The sequence below is a fragment of the Colobus angolensis genome, unplaced genomic scaffold (genome assembly GCF_000951035.1).
Source record: "Colobus angolensis palliatus isolate OR3802 unplaced genomic scaffold, Cang.pa_1.0 Scaffold203, whole genome shotgun sequence".
Classification (NCBI taxonomy): domain Eukaryota; kingdom Metazoa; phylum Chordata; class Mammalia; order Primates; family Cercopithecidae; genus Colobus; species Colobus angolensis.
The window spans coordinates 3,535,726-3,553,191 of NW_012115189.1; the positions used below are offsets into that span (position 1 = coordinate 3,535,726).

The following is a 17,466-nucleotide window of genomic DNA, read 5'->3' on the forward strand; positions in this document are numbered from 1 at the left end:
GGATTACAGGGGTGAGCCACCATGCCCAGCCATCATTTTCTTCTTATTATCTATATTTTCTGTAATAATAGCTAGAATTTATTAAGCACCAGGGACAGTTCTGAATGCAACCCATGTATTACATATATTAATTCAATCCTCACAACAATCCTATGATATAGGTACCATTATTATTTATACATAAGAAAAAGGCACAAAGTGAGTGGTTAATTAATACGTCTGACATCATACTACTACTAAGCAACACAGCTGGGATTGGAACCCTGGCATTTTATACCAGAGTTCAAGTTTTACTCACTCACTATGCTATAAAGCTTTCATGAATGTAGTTAGGAATTCTGTAATAAGAAAAAAATTCCATACCAGTATTACAACATTTCATGTACCCTATACATATATACACCTACTATGTAACCACAGAAATTAAAAATTAAAAAAAATGAAAAAAGAAAAACATTTGCAAATGTTATATTGTAATAGAACTGCATTGTTTTCCTTTCTATGCAGATTCCAGCAGTAAACAAAAGGGCTACAAGATTAGAATTTATTTAAGAATTTATAATACCTTAAAACTGATTTGCCTAGCCAGTTCTTTGGCTTCTTGGTCAGCTTGGCTCAAATCGCTTCCAGATTTTAAAGGCAACAGGACATCCTTCATGGCAGAGCCACATCCTTCACAACAGAAATCTTGTGATCTGGTAGAAAACAATTTTTTAAATGAAAATAAATCAAATAGTTAAATGTTTAATTTCCTCTTACTGAGACACTCAAATGCTGAATCATTCAACTTAAAAGAAAGGAACACTGGAAAATTCCACATTACACTTATCCACATGCTATGAATTAGACAATTAATGTAATAATTATAGTCCTGAGACAAATAAATCTTGGGCTGGCTTTAAAAAAATCCAGGGCTCAGATCCTATTTTTTCCAATAAACTATATAAAGAAAAATAAGTATTACATCTATACAATGAGAAAATTGTCTATTATACAGTCCTTGAGATTACATATAACAAAACTATTTTAAGGCTGTGAAAAAAAGTCCTTTAACAAGATCAAATTATCTGTTAGCAGAAATATATATAAAGCAGTAAAGAAACCAATTAAACAGAATTTACAGATATTTCTAGAAAAAAAAAAACCCTCACCAACAGAGTATAACTTGAAAGACTTGGGAGAACTTGCAGAAAATCCAAAGACTTAATTTATTACTGATTATATATTAAGTAGAGACTCAGGATATATCTGTTAACTAGACTATTTTCTAAAATATATTTGTCTTTCCATTTTTCCCTTTGTATTCCAGATATAGTCAAAACTTCCTTGAAGTTTACAAGAGTCATATGAGGATATGAATTACTGAAAGTAAACATGCATCATATATAAAAATATATAGTTATATTGTTGAACTTCTTTTTAAAAAATTGTTTTTCATAGTACTTCTAGTTCTATTAATTCAAAAACCTTAAAGAACATGCTATTTAAAATTATGAAATATCATATAAACAAAATATATGTAAAAGTAGCAATAATTTAGTTTTTCTGTTTGTTTGTTTGTTTGAGACAGGGTCTCCTCGTTCTATCACCCAGGCTGGAGTGCAGTGGTGCAATCATGGCTTGCTGTAGCCTCAACCTCCCAGACTCCAATGATCCTCCCACTTCAGCCTCTTCAGCCTCCCAAGTAGCTAGGACCACAGGTGTGTGCCACTACACCCAGCTAATTTTTTTTTTTTTTTTGTAGAGACAGTGTCTCCCTATGTTGTACAGACTGGTCTGGAACTCCTAGGCTCAAGTGATCCTCCTGCCTTGGCTTCCCAAAGTGCTGGGATTACAAGCATGAGCCACTGTGCCCAGCCTAATTTAGTATTTATTGATGAGTATTTCTTGTTTTACCAGAAGTGGCACTGTGGTCCACACGCCTTTGAGAACTGGTTATATACAAATTATTTGCTTCAAAATGTATTCACTTTTAACTGAGTCAGATGAAACTTAAGGAGAGTGTTTATTTTGAATGTATTAGTTTATCTACAGTGGTAGCACACTACCTTGGTTGAATACAAAATCTCTTTGTTTTTTCTGAGACAAGGTCTCAATTCTGTCCCCCAGGCTTGAGTGCAGTGGCACAATCATGGCTCACTGCAGTCTCAACCTCCCCAGGTCAAGCAATCCTTCCACCTCACTCTTCCAAGTAGCTGAGACTACAGGCACGTGCCACCACGCCCAGCTAATTTTTGTATTTTTTGTAGAGATGGGGTTTCACCATGTTACCCAGGCTGGTCTCAAACTCCTGAACTCAAGCAATCCACCTGTCTTGGCCTCCCAAAGTGCTGGGATTACAAGTGTCAGCCACCATACCCAGCTCAAAACAATTTTTTAAAAGGTTTCTATTATAGACTGAGCATCTAGAATACATAGTGAGAAGCCTAGAAGAACAAGAACTCCAGTTTTGTTTTGTTTGTTTTTTTTTTTTACCTTGCACATGAAATCAAATGGATAAAAGCATCTAAATTGAATGAAAACAAATACTATGTATTCAAAGTACATAGTGTAATCTATCAAGAGTTGTACAAATAAAGTACATCCCCAGAGTTTGGAAATAAGATTTAAAAAGAAAAGTTGCTTATAAGACCAAGAAGTCTACCAAATCTTCCAGATGCTAAAATCTAACTATTTGAGGCCAGGCGCGGTGGCTCAAGCCTGTAATCCCAGCACTTTGGGAGGCCGAGACGGGCGGATCATGAGGTCAGGAGATCGAGACCATCCTGGCTAATACGGTGAAACCCCGTCTCTACTAAAAATACAAAAAACTAGCCGGGCGACGTGGCGGGCGCCTGTAGTCCCAGCTACTCGGGAGGCTGAGACAGGAGAATGGCGTGAACCCGGGAGGCGGAGCTTGCAGTGAGCTGAGATCCGGCCACTGCACTCCAGCCTGGGCGACAGAGCAAGACTCCGTCTCAAAAAAAAAAAAAAAAAAAAATCTAACTATTTGATTTAGCAAATATCTGCGAGGGCCTACTGTGGGGTGTGCTAGGGTAAAATATGCTATAATTTAATTAGCATAATATGTCTGAAGGGTGGTAGGCAGTAGACTCCAGAGCAGAAAAATTATCAACATCAAAAATTAGGTATCAGCGTTACTCAAAGAGGGGCTACTCTGAACGGAAGGACTGATCTTGGTTATATAGACAAAAATGCACCTGCACCTGAAAAAAACAGAGAAGGCGTCACTTCTCTGTTTGTGAGTGCCACTGGGCAATCACAACTTGATAAAGAAAATCTCTTTTGCTTTATTCCAAATCACTTATTAAGCACTTGCTATGAGCTAGATGCAAAGATGGATAAAGTGGATTCCCTCCCGGCCCTCAAGGGGTTTGTAATCTTGTGGAAAGCTACAAATAATTGCTCTGGTTCTTTTCCATCTATAATTCCATATACGTGGAAACAAATGACTGGTATTGTTTTCCAGGAGAATATATCTCCCACTGTATTAAAAAAAATAGTGAAATAGTATCAACTACTTTTTAAGACTAGATAGCATTAAATAAATTACTTAGATTCTGGTCACTCCAAGGAAATTATTACAACTGAATTTCTAAAAGAGCAAAACTGAGATAAGATCCTGTAGCTACAGTCACTCAGAAAGTAAGTCACATAGTAAGAGGCAGGCCCTACCTCCTAACAGCCATTACCCTGAATACCATTCAGACCTCAACAAGAATGAAATGCAAAACTTACTTTTTGGCAAGTGCTCTTCTTTCCTCAGGTGTGTAATCTAGAGAACCTATGGCTCCCTCTCCTTTTGTTGGCATAAACCCAATGATGGCTAATAATGCTGTCCTTACTGAAATAAAAAAGTAAATGTCAATCTAAATTGCTTTGTAAAAGCAACTGGGTTTATTCTGGAAAAAGAAAAAAAAGAGAATATTACACTTCATAACTATGAATTGACTGAAGTTATAAGAGATTTATATTCACTATAAATTAACACTTACTACTCCACGAAGGCTGCCAAGTTTCAGGATGATGTCCTGAGATGCTCAAACAGATTTTCTTGCCCACTTCAAATCGTCCATTAGCCTGAGGAATAAACAATACATTTAGAAAATTAAATACACGTGTTTAATGTTTATACTTTCTAAGTAAAAATACACTATTTATATATAATAATTTTAGAGATTATCTTAAAAAGATTTTTTAAAAAAATGTAACCTCTAATGGGGCACAGATTTTTTTGTCCTTATAGACTCCAAAAATACTTGTTGGATGCTGAATAATAAAAGTTGTTTTTAGAAGGTGTTTTACAGCACCTTTTGAAACTGAGTTGCACAACTGAAATCTAAATAATTAACACATAAAGTTTTACTGGCCAGCAAAGTGGCTCACGCTTGTAATCCCAGCACTCTGGGAGGCTGAGGCGGGAGGATCACTTCAAGCCAGGAGTTCAAGACCAGCTTGAACAACCTAGTGAGACACTGTCTACAAAAAAAGAAAAAAAAAAGAAAGAAAGAAAATTAGCCAGGAGTGGTGGCGTGTGCCTCTAGTCCTACCTACTTGGGAGGCTAAGACCAGAAGGCTGCTTGAGCCCAGGAGTTCAAGGCCACAGTGAACCATGACTGCACTGCTGCATGCCAGCCTGGGTGACAGTGTGAGACCCTGTCCCCAAGAAAAGAAAAGGAAAAAAAAAAGAAGACAGGAGTATCAGCTAATACTTGTTAAGCAGCTTCTATATGTCAGGTACTTTATGGTGTGATTACAGTTACCAAACACAAAATTCCTTTTGACTGATGAGAAAACTGAATTTTAAAGACATTATGTAACCCACCCAAACTGTAATGGAAACAGCACCAGTCAGAATCTAGGCCTACTGGCTCTTAAACAAATGCTCTCTCTGTTATACAAAATAGAGGTAAAAGCAGCATTAATTTGGTATTTATTGATGAATACCTGTTGTTTCACCATTTGCTACTCCATGTGGGTCAGATGTTTAACTTAGATAGAACAGGATGAAGACTGAGAAGAAGCAGTGAGATTTCTCAAACTGATCTCTGAGATTGGTGTAGTTTCATGTTTCAACAGGGCACTATGTGTGGAAGGTGGACTGCAGCAGGCTACACTAGAGAAAGGATGCCTTGGAGGTTACCAAAGAGAAAAATAGGCACAGCTTAAAGTGGTAACAGATACAGGGAAAGGTTTTTGTGTTTGTTTTTGCTTCTTTCAAGGTTAGGGGATAATTAAACATAGTTAAAATTAAAGGAAATGAGAGAAGAAAAGCTTAACAATTAAAGAGGAATTAGATCAATAGTTTTCCTTGGCTCCTGTCATCCTAGCACTTTGGGAGGCTGAGACGGGAGGACTGCCTGAGGCCAGTAGTTCAAGACCAATGAGACCATGTCTCTACCAAAAAGCTTTTTTTTTTTTTTTTTTTTTTTTTTTTTTTGAGATGGAGTCTCGCTCTGTGGCCCAGGCTGGAGTGCAGTGGCCGGATCTCAGCTCACTGCAAGCTCCGCCTCCCGGGTTTACACCATTCTCCTGCCTCAGCCTCCCGAGTAGCTGGGACTACAGGCGCCCGCCATCTCGCCCGGCTAGTTTTTTGTATTTTTTAGTAGAGACGGGGTTTCACCGTGTTAGCCAGGATGGTCTTGATCTCCTGACCTCGTGATCTGCCCACCTCGGCCTCCCAAAGTGCTGGGATTACAGGCTTGAGCCACCGCGCCCGGCCCCAAAAAGCTTTTTAATTAGCTGGGCACAGTGGCATGTGCCTATAGTCCCAGCTACTCAGGAGCCTGAGGTGGGAGGATTGCTTGAGCCCAGGAGTTTGAGGCTACAGCGAGCTATGATTGGGCCACTGCGCTCCAGCCTGGGCAACAGAGCAAGACCGTGTCTCTAAAAAAAAAAGAAGTTTTCCTTCACATGAAGAAAAGACATGTAAAGTTGGAGAGAAAGAGAGAAATTCTGAGATATAAATAGTAATAATAATGCTAACACTTACTGAATACTCTGTGTCAGACTCTATTCTAAGAGCTATAAAATAAGATATTGATACTTTTCATCCCACATAAACTCAGTGAGGTAAGTATCATTATTCTCTTTGTAAAGATGAGAAAACTGAGGAAGAGAGTGTAAGAAAGGTGGGAAGTTGAAAGAGACAATGTGATTACAAGGTACAATAACATTAGCTAACCTTTAGTGAGTATTTATGAAGTGCCAGATGTGTATGCCCAGCGCTTTGCATATATTAATTCATTGAATCCTAACAACCATGATGTGACATTTATGCATTCAGTTGTATCATTTTTACTTCTCAGATGCATCAGCTTCCTAGGAATTATTTTGGAGGAAAAAAATTGTAGTCCCAGGGCCTGGACCCCAAAAGCAAAATTATACTGTACTATTATTTCTTAATGAAAATGATTTGCTTACTATATTTTGCAGCTACCAAGAAGAGTTAAGTCATGAGCATTCTAAAAATCCAAAATTCTTACCGTTAGGAGAATAATGCTTGGTGGTTTCATGGGATACTCTGGTGGCAGTACTATCCGCCCATGATAAACTCCTCCATCAAAATCGGAGTCTGGAGGCCCTCTAACCGTGAAGTGCCATTCAAAAAGGTTATCCTGAACAAAAACAACAATCCACAAGGAATTAATAATATTAAAAAGTTTATTCATTTTATCTGAATGTCAGAAATATTACCAAGCAAGAAAAATTAAATGCTTTATATTATTGCTAGTATAGTTTCTAATGTATAAGATGTCTTGAGAATATAAGTGATAAATTAAATTTATAAGTGAAAGCTATTTAATCTAGCTTTCATGTTCCATTGAGCTAAAATCTTTTATAATAAACACATTAAAAATTTCTGAGTGTTATATATTCATAACTTACAGGTTTAAATTAGAAATTAATCCTTAAAAGAATAGCAAATTACGATAATTATAAAATCAAAAAATTACTATGTTTGGGTTATTTTAACAAATCTTTAAAAATTATCCCTTATAGATACCTAAGAGCTTATTTATAAATTTAAAAATATTAAACTAATATTAATATATTTAGTGTCATCTTACAGTTAACATGTACTTTTCAGTTTACAAAATACTTGCACTTATCTTTTTATTCCCACTGTTACCATGAAAACCTGCCTGAGTATATTTAAATGCCCTCCTTTTACAATGAGAAGACTGAGAGAGGTAGAGATGCTTGTACAAAAGGCCTTGAGTAGCTACGGAGACCCATCAAGAGGCTTCCAAACTGTAAAGTATCTGGGGTTCTTTCCACCTTCCCTCCCTCAGACTCAAGATCTAACCTCGGCTGGGTGCAGTGGCTCACACCTGTAATCCCAGCACTCTGGGAAGCCAAGGTGGGCAGATCACGAGGTCAGGAGTTCCAGACCAGCCTGACCAACATGGTGAAACCCGTCTCTACTAAAAACACAAAAATTACCCGGGCGTGGTGGCACGTGCCTGTAATCCCAGCTACTCAGGAGGCTGAGGCAGGAGAATTGCTTGAACCCGGGAGGCGGAGGTTGCAGTGGACCAAGGTCACGTCACTGCACTCTAGTCTGGGCAACAGAGCGAGACTCCATATCAAAAAAAAAAAAAAAAAAAGATCTAACCTCAACTTAGCATCTGAGACCCATCTTATAAAGACCACAAAATCTGTTTCTTCTAAAGTGATTTGGAATGGCTAATGAAATATTCAGGAAATACAGTGAATAAAATGTCAGACTACATCACACACATCTGTAATGACTCAAAGCAATGAAAAGCAATTTTAAAGAATTTGTTTTAAATATTAAAATCCATGTGAAGAACATGGAGACAGATACTAACCTCTAAAGGTTGCGCATGGTAATGATCTGTTGGATCTTTCAATTCTGCCGCTTCTTTCATTAAACGTTTAACAGCTAAAATAAAATTCATAAAATAGAGATATTTAAAATATACTTTTCTGAATGATTAACACAGACTTACAAGCCTAATGAAAAATGTGTAGAGAACTAGTGCAAATGAGCATATGGCAAAGGTTTAATTATAAGATGATGGGAATAAATAGAGGGGGAGAGGAAGGAAATAGTTGCTAGGCATTAACATTTTAAAGAGTTATATATTAAATATATAGTGAAGATACTATTTAATAAGTACTTATACATACTTCCTATAAGGTGGTATTTATTGAAGTGCTTTTACAGACATTAATAACTCATTTAACCCTTAATACAACATTACTAGATAGGTATTATTTTTATCCCCATTTTCCAGATGAAGAAGCCGAGACATGGAGAGATTATATAACTTGTTCAAGGTCACACAGTAATGACGGAGATGGGATTCCAACACAGGCAGTTTGGCTCTACCCTGTTAAAATATCTTTATTAACAAAAAATGTATCATCTGGATCTCATGCTCAGTGAACAGGAAACACCCCTATATCCTCCACCTCTTCGTACTTTCCATCCACTATCTTGCATTAAATTAATGGACTCTCCCCTGAATTCACTGACTCTCCATAGCCCTGATGAAATTCCTTCTTGAAGTGGTTCTTCAGCTTCACTAAAACCTCCAGTCCACTGACCCCGCAACTTTCTTCACCCCTCCTATACTTACATTCATTTTCCTCTTTATCCACACCCTTGGCTCTTAGGAGTCCCTCTGTCATGCTCCCTTAATAAAATCCAACCGTGCCTGACCCAACCCAACTATCTTATTTGGTGTTCACACCCAAACAGCTGAGCATCACTGAAAGGAGGAAAAAAAGTCAGAGAGTCTGGTGCAGTAATGCCATTACGAGTCATTACCAACAACCTCTACTGGGATACAATGCCACCTACTGTCCCCACATTTCTCTAGTAAGCCTTCAGCCTACTCTTTCCACCTAGCACTCCAAGATTATTTTCCACCTAGTCTAATTTCTCCTCTGTTTCAGTTAATGGCAGCCAGCTTTTTATCTCCCTGATGAATGACTGCTAGCAGGAGCTGCTCAGATGCCTGTCACAATCTACAATCCTATCTGTATCTGCACCCTTTGTCCTCTATTGGCTCTCAAAATTCAATCCTTTGATATGTGCTCTAGATCCCAACCCCTCTCATCTCAAGCTTCTGGTGCTAAAACATGTCAGGATACTGCAGTGGGATGGCTGAGCCAGGGAAAAGGCTTCTCAAAACTGTGTTTGCAACCACTGTTGCAGTTCAAAAGAGAGGTGTGCACCAGATGCTGGGAGGACAGGCTGGGCATCTAACTTTAGAGCAGATGGAAAAGAAAAGGAGTCAGGTACTGACATGTGAAAAAAAAAAAAAAACAGTAGAAACTACCCGGGTAGATATGAATAGGAAGAGGTAATAATAAAAGTAAAATGTGTAGAGGCACAGGCTGGAATGGTATGGGGAGAGAGATTAACCGAGAAGCAACCCCTACACGTATACAACCACAACGGTTTGGTATGTATCAGGATTTTTGCATAAAATTTCATTTGAGGCCAGGCGCAGTGGCTCACACCTGTAATCCTAGCACTTTGGGAGGTCGAGGCAAGTGGATCACCTGAGGTCAAGAGTTCGAGATCAGCCTGGCCAACATGGTGAAACCCTGTCTACACTAAAAATACAAAAATTAGCCAGGCATGGTGGCAGGCACCTGTAATCCCAGCTACTCGGGAAGCTGAGGCAGGAGAATCACTTGAACCCAGGAGGCGGAGGTTGCAGTGAGCCGAGATCGTGCCATTGCACTCCAGCCTGAGCTTCAGAGAGAGACTCTATCTAAAAAATAAATAAATAAATAAATAAATACATAAGGCCGGGCGCAGTGGCTCATGCCTGTAATCCCAGCACTTTGGGAGGCCGAGGCAGGTGGATCACCTGAGGTCAGGAGTTTGAAACCAGGCTGACCAACGTGGCGAAACCCCATCTCTACTAAAAATACAAAATTAACTGGGCGTGATGGCGCATGCCTGTAATCCCAGCCACTAGGGAGGCTGAGGCAGGAGAATCGCTTGAACCTAGGAGGTGGAGGTTGCAGTGAGCCGAGACTGTGCCACTAGATTCCAGCCTGAGCAACAAGAGTGAAATTCTGTCTCAAAAAAAAAAAAAAAAAAGCAAAACCCTCCAGGCTGGAGGGCAGTGGTACGAACACGGCTCACTCACTGAAGCCTCAACCTCCCAAGCTCATGAGGTCCTCCCACCTTGCTCTCCCCAGTAGCTGAGGCCACAGGCATGCACTACCATGCCTGGCTAGAGCCGGGGTCCCACTGTCTTGCCCAGGCTGGTCTCAAGCAATCCTCCTACCTCAGCCTTCCAAAGTGCTGAGATTACAGGCGTGAATCACCATGCCTGGCCAAAAAAAAGTGAAGTTACTATCCTGCTTCATAATTATTAATATTCTTTTCCATTTCTTACTCTGAACTAAGTCCCTATATGCAGAGACTTTGTTCACTGGATCATCAACTATTTATTGAGTTCCTACTAGGTACTAGATGCTACAGCTTCATGTGTCAACAAAATATGGCTTTGGTCACTAAAGACCTATGGCTGGGAAGTGCAGTCAAAACAAAACAGCATGATAAATGCCATATTTGAAACATGTACATACTGAGACACCCTCTCCCTCCAAGTCTAGAGACTGGGCTTTGGTCAATTCCTTGAACACACTTCACCTCCCCTCCACTCTTGGCCTTTCTATACAGCCTTCCTTAGGGCCCAGGCTGCTCCGGCCCCATCCTCCACCTCACCATCTAGTCTGGCTACCCTAGACCTTTAAGTAACTTATCAGGAACGTCTCCATGACACCTTCCCTTGTCGCCACCACCCCCACCCCCCCCAACAGTGCTTGGAGATTCCAATCTGGGCATATCAAAATCCCTGAGGCTTCCTAGGGAGGGGTGGAGACTAGGAATGCTCCCTGAATTACTCTGATTAGATTTAGAAACCACTGCCCTAGAGACCAGGTTGAGTCTCCTTGTTCTATGCCATCATAACACTGTATTTTTCCTCTTATGAAGTTCGTCTCACTTGTAATTACTTTTTTAATATCCGTTTTTCCTGCTAAGCAATAGTAATGACAGTGTAGCAGTACAGTCTCCTCAGGGCTTAGCACATGGTAAGCACTCAAATATTAGTTGAGTTACATTTTACTATCTTCTCTCAACATAGCTCTAAGAATCCAATTAAAGGCCATGATTTTTCAACTTAACAAAACAAAATCCTTCATTCAAATAAAGCTTAATGAGAACCCCAGTAGATGAAACAAAAACCCCAGGAACCGCTTTGGTTGCAGAGGCCAGTGGAAGGACCTGCAGGCTATCTACTCCCCATCCTTCCATTTCACTCCTGAAGGGATCCATGGAACAAGGATGGAAAACCCTGCTTTCAAGCCACATAAACCTATCATTCCTTTAAGTTAATGTTATTAGATAGAAATACAATTACGGAAGCTGTTATGAAGTTAATTAGTTTGGAGATGCCAAAAAGATTGTTTTTCCTTCATTCTTTGTCAACTGGCTGAACTCAATAATGATTAAGCTGAAGTCAGATTTTATGTCATGCTATACCCTTATCACATTTTCTCTGCCTCTCCCCTACTCAGCTCACCTAAACAGGAAAGAAGAAGATAAACACTCAAAACTTGTACCTGGGTATTATGAGAGATATATAAAGGGTCAGAATTGTTATAAGAATGTATCTGTACCAATCCTGTAAAGGAACAATCATTAACGATCATTGGTTCAACAACTAAACAGCTGATTTTATTAGTTCCTAAGTCACTCAAGCACATATCATGTAAGAGCTAAGGGCATGTAGCCAAGAGGTGAGATTAGTCTCTTGTTTCCATAATCTGTTTTTTCCAAAAATAACCTATATTATGAATGCTTCAGTGAAAAGGAACAGGGACTCGATTTAGAGCTGCATTAAAATTCTGACTCTGACATTTTGTAGCTCTAAGTCCTTGAACAAGTCACTTGATCTGATTGTGGCTCGATGTTTAATCTGTCAATTAAGAGTCAATAATTTCTCCAGAAAATTCTCCTTTCCTTTTCACACCTTCTTCTTGCCCAGGCCCTGAGTTATTAAGGTTGAAAACGGACTGGCATATAAGGCCTTCTCAGTGATTCTTCCTAACTCAAAACCATGCCTCAGCAGATGTCGCTGGCCTTATGGTATGGCTCCCTGGCTCCTGAGGAGAAATACCAGTGTTAGGAAACAGTCACGGTTCAGAATGCTGCCTGGCAACCGGGCTACAGCATAGTCTGCCCCACCTGATACTTTATCTCTTGCTGCTACACGGCTAGAGAGGAAACTTTTTTATTCCAGCTCCTCTCCTACCTCTTGGAAAGGTTGTTCCATGGAATCCTTTCTCTGGGGTGAGATAAGATGTGCCAGGAAATGAGAGGGTGGCCCCTGGATGCCTGCTCTTGTTCTTCCTTCTTATAGAGGCCACATGGGCACTCTGGAGCTATGCTCTAGGTGCTGTGGGCCTAGGCATTAGCATTCTTCACACACCGGGGCTAGCTCACTAGGCTCACATTGGGGTTTGTATCCAGCTAACAATAAAGGGATCTTCTACAGGCCACTGTGTCCCACATATGGATTTCTCTTGAAAAGCAATTGATATTATCAATTCCCAAAGCATGAATGAAATTCAGGAGACAGGTATATTAAGGAAGGCATGCTCCCTAACTGCCTCTTCCTGCTCCCATAATGAACGTACTTAAGTAAATGCCTACAGAGTGATGTTTCTGCCCAGGAGGACCCTGCAAAGGTATCAGTTCAACAAACATTTAAAGAATGTCTGAGTGTTGGAGATTAAAGAATGACCAAGACCTGCTTCTTCCAATGTCCTGTCTTCCATGACATTGAGCAGAGAAAGACATGAAGATAATTACAACACAAGTGGTAATATTGACCAAGTATATATGTACAAGTATATATAGGAACTACTTTAGTCTGCCTAGGGGAGCTAGACAAGGCTCAACCTTAAAGCTTGAAGAACTATAGGAATTTCAGATGGATTTAAAGGAAGGCATTCTAAGCAGAGGTTCCAACGGGAACCAAAGCATGTAAGTGAGAAAAACTACTCCAGATGGAGAGTCATTCAGGCAAAATGGATAGGTAAAAATGCAGGCCTGGTGCAGTGGCTCTCACCTGTAATCTCACCACTTTGGGGAGCCACGGTGGAGGGAACACTTGAGCTCAGGCGTTTGAGACCAGCCTGGGCAACATGGTGAAACTCTCCTCTCTACAAAAAATATAAAAATTAGCTGGGCGTGGTGGCACACACCTGTCGTCCCCATTACTCAGGAGGCAGAGGTGGGAGAATCGCTTGAGCCCAGGAGGTTGAGGCTGTAGTGAGCTGTGATGGCACCACCGCACTCCAGGCTGGGAGACCCTGTCTCAAAATAAAATAAAAAAAAAAGAAAATGCAAAAGAGCATAAGAAAGTGGACAATGAGGCTGGTGAGGAAGACCAGGGTCAATCATTAGGCCAAGCTAAGCAGTTTACTTTGAACTTTATCGACAGCTATCAGAAAGCTACTGAAAATTTTTCAATTTGAGGGGTAATCATTTTTTGTTTTAATGGATCTGGTGACAACAGTGACTGATTCGACATATGTGTTTGTGTGTGCGTATTGAGTTGTGTGTTTCAAGGCAGGGATGGAGCAAGGAAGCTGACCAAGAAATAAAAAATGACTCTCATAGGTGCCTGAGTGCTGTCTATCCCTGGGATATGAAATATTAGGGTAAACTGCAAGTTTAGGGGAGGAGAAGAAAACTATGAGTTTCGTCTTTATACTTGTAAAGATTTTTTTCGCTTCATGGGAAATAAAGATGAAGATGTTCAGTCACCATAAGTTCTGTGTATCTATAGCTTAGGAGAAGGGTCTGAGTTGGACATGAAACCTTGAGTGAATTAGTGTGAAGGTGCAGTTGACACCAATGGCATGCATAGGTTACTCTTAGACTTCTGGTGGAGGCGGTGGGTACTTTTGCACCAGTCTCTTATACTCCCATCACCAGCTGCACATGTCAATGGCCCCCGGATGAAGAGGCTGCCAAAAGAGGTGCTTTATACACATCTCCTCACTTTGTACTATAAGACCCTACTTCCTTGGCCAGAGCAGACCCAAACACGGGTCGAGTAAACTGATCCATAGACAACTACTGACAGGTTAGTCAAAGGCTTTGAGGTGATCCTACACAACAGCTCTATCCACAATCACTAGTCCATTCCAAAAAAAACCATAAAGGAAAAGGTTTCCCCACCTATGACATGAACAAATTTACTATATCCACATGCTAGTACACTGGCCCTTAACCAACTATCTGTATTGTCTTCACTTAATCTTTCCACTCATACATCAAAGACAATCCCACATCAGATAAAGAGCAAAAGATTATGTCCCTCCGATTGTGTGGTTGTTTTTTGTTTGTCTGGTTGGTTGGTGTTTTACGTGTGTGTGCACCCTGCCATACACAGGAAATTGGAGTTTTCAGTTGCTCCCCTTCACGCAGGAACTACTCTAAAAATAACACAGGACTGAGAATAAAGCAAAGGAAGGAAGTATTTTCACGATGCCTCCCAGCATTTTCAATAAGTCCCATATCTCACCTAATTCAACTTCTCCATGAACTCTAAATAATTCACACATTAACAAAAATAGATTTTTAAGAAGCACTGTTCTTTTTTTTTAGAACCGCAACACTATCTTTGAGGAAATGAAACCAAAAAAAGGAAGCAATTTATGACACAGTTAGAAGCATGTCAACCAAAGCTCAACCAGCTGACAATAGTTGACATACTTTGGAAATGTACAAAATTCTGGAGAATTTTAAAAACTTATCATCAAAGTATTAAGTCTAACCTATCGAAATTGAGCGATGTTTTCTGACAACAATCTCTTGGGTTCCACCAGTTCTCCATTCCAAACTGCACTACTACTCACATGTGCATTATCCTCTGGACCTTTCACTGAGCACCTCTGCTGTCCTAAGGAACCATGTGACCAGGAAGCCATCATACATTTTTACCCAAACAGTTCTAGTTAAATCTACCACAATGTAAAGAATTCAATCATTTTACCATCTACCTTAAAAATTAAGCTTTTCTTTCCCTCTTTCTCTTTGGTCTTTTCTTCCTCCTTCCCCACCCCGGGGTTCTTTTTGTTTTTGTTTTTTTGTTTTTGTTTTTGTTATTTTAGATGGAGTCTCGCTCTGTTGCCCACACTGGAGTGCAGTGGCGCAATCTCGGCTCACTTGACCTCGGACTCCCCGGGTTAAGCCATCCTCCTGCCCCAGCCTCCCGAGTGGCTGGAACTACAGAAGTGCGCCACCACCATGCCCGGCTAATTTTTGTGTTTTTAGTAGAGACAGGCTTTCGCCATGTTGGTCAGGCAGCATGCTCTCCACCTCCTGGGCTCAAGCCTCCCAAAGTGCTGGGATTACAGGCATGTGCCACCGTGCCAGGTCTTCATCAGATTTTTTAAGGAGTCAGTGGCCCCTAAAATATTGTGACCAATTCTACACACTTGGTCACCTAAGGACATTTCTTAGCCTGACAGCACTCAGGCTAACAAAGCTCCCTCCAATCAATATCCTCAGGCTTTTCTGGGGTTTTTGCATATTCTGAAACCTTACAAAAAACCGAAAGATTCACAATGTCAACTCTTTACAAAAGGATGCTAGTCTTGCTAATTCCTACTGAGAAACAGCTTTTTTTGGAAGGAAATGTTAAGCAACACAAAATTTAGTGAAATCACTAATACCCTAGAGTTTATCATGCAGAGTTAACTGTGGAGTTTCTTCCCCCTGACAAAATGTGTCAAGGTACAGACAGAAAAAATACCATTTAGAGGATCCAATGATTATTTCAAGCCTGTTTCATTAAGCTGAGAAAGCTAGTTGCTTATCTTTATAATGCACCAGAAAGTAAAGGCTAGTATTGCTGGGACTGCTTGTGTAAATAAAGCAGGATCATTAAATGCAGGAAAGGAATCGCTACGACTGAAGACAGATATATTTCATATTTGCCAGTCTGGCAAAAGTCAAGGTTAGCTCTCAAGAACAGGGCTCAACTAGGTGTTTTTTGTTGTTGTTGTTTTGTTTTTGTTTTGCTTTAGCTCTACAGTTAACTGGTTTAGTTACAGAACATTTCCTTTATGTCTGTAATTGCATTCGCCCAAGTGCTGCAAATAGGATGTTTAAACGACCAGCTCCTCAAATGTGAGTAAATCAGCCGGCTAACAGAAGTCCAGTGACAGCGACGGGGAGGGAATTAACGACGGTGTTCAGGATGCAGGTACAGCGAGGGGGTTGTTGACTATCGCCCACCCACATCACCTTTACACCTGTTCTCAGGGATGAGTTTCTGACCCAGCTCTACGGGACCGGGCGAAGACGAGAAAAGGGGGAGGCTGGGTGCTGCGGGGCGCTGGCCGGCCGGGGTATTGGCAGCGGGCGTCTACCCGGCCACCCCGCCCTGCGGCCTGCACTTCCCGGGCAGGCGGCGGTCTCGCGTAGAGCGCGAAACCAGGAGCTGAGCCGCGAGTGGCGCCAGACGTGAGGGGACCGCGGCGACCGCCCCGGAGTCCAGGGTCACTCCGCCCTCCTCGCCCAGGGACCCCAGCCCTGCTCACCTGGACTCTTCAGGTTGTAGCGGGTCTCCATGGCGGGTCGCTGGCCTGGCTCCGGCCTCCCGGGCAGCTGCCACCTCCTCTCCACGCGGCCGCTGCCCAGGTCTCAGCGCAGCTCAGGCGGACAGGGCCTGGCCGAGGAGCCTCGGCAAATGCCGCCCAGTCCAGCCCGGACTGCGGGTGGGTGGCAAGGCTGAGTGCTGGCGAGGCGCTGGCTTCGCGATGGCGCCGCCTCCTCCGCTGCGCCCCCGCCTCCCTGAGTGCCTGGCAGGCACCGGCGCCGGCCGGGGCGTCGCTGAACCCGGCGCCCGGGCTGGAGGTCAGCCTCCTCCGGTAGCCGCAGGCCCAGCCCCGTCGCGGCCGCCCGGCTTGCGTCACCCGCCCTCGTCCGGGATTTGTGAAGTTGCCCTGACGTGGCAGTAGCTTCGTGGCGGCCGGTCCCTACCCAGCCGCCGCCGGCCCCGCGAAGTCGGCTTGGGGAGCTGCAGGAGCGAGCGGCGTCCTAGTCCTCTCGTCCCGGCCCCTGGAAACCGACCTTCCGCCAGACCCTCTGGGGTCCGTCCCCAGGCGCTGGCGGGTTTCACCGAGGAACGGCGCGGCGCGAAGCGGCTCCGGCCCTACCCGCTGTAGGCGAAGTCCGGGATCCCCGGGCCCTGGAGAGCTCAGAGAGGGCGCCGGGCTCCGGCTGCAAAGCTGTGTCCGCAGCCGGCTGCCCGCGCGCGGTCCCGCGGGGTCTGGGAAGGGCTTTGTTTTTTGATCCAGTTGCTGTTGCGGGGGGCGGGAGTTAAATGAGGAGGGGGAAAGCCAGTGATAAGGGAATGGAATAGGAATTTTTTTTTTTTTTTTTTT

The 17,466-nt window shown here is 42.2% G+C and overlaps 1 protein-coding gene across 3 annotated transcripts in view; it reads right to left on the reverse strand.

Moving 5' to 3' along the window:
- The window catches only part of UBE2J1 (ubiquitin-conjugating enzyme E2, J1), a 25,249-nt gene extending 8,278 nt beyond the window's left edge, over positions 1-16,971 (reverse strand). Inside the window, exons 1-7 of one of the 3 annotated variants that reach the window (XM_011941922.1) lie at positions 16,749-16,796; positions 16,621-16,665; positions 7,836-7,909; positions 6,486-6,617; positions 3,996-4,080; positions 3,739-3,844; positions 566-695 (exon numbers count right to left, since the gene is read on the reverse strand). In XM_011941922.1, coding sequence (XP_011797312.1) covers positions 566-695; positions 3,739-3,844; positions 3,996-4,080; positions 6,486-6,617; positions 7,836-7,909; positions 16,621-16,651 — 558 coding nt within the window. In that variant the 5' untranslated portion in view covers positions 16,652-16,665; positions 16,749-16,796. Of the gene's footprint in view, positions 1-565; positions 696-3,738; positions 3,845-3,995; positions 4,081-6,485; positions 6,618-7,835; positions 7,910-14,597; positions 14,606-16,620 lie in introns of those variants that run through there. The other 2 variants (XM_011941921.1, XM_011941924.1) reach the window with 2 other exon arrangements.
- Positions 16,972-17,466: the final 495 nt, after the last annotated feature.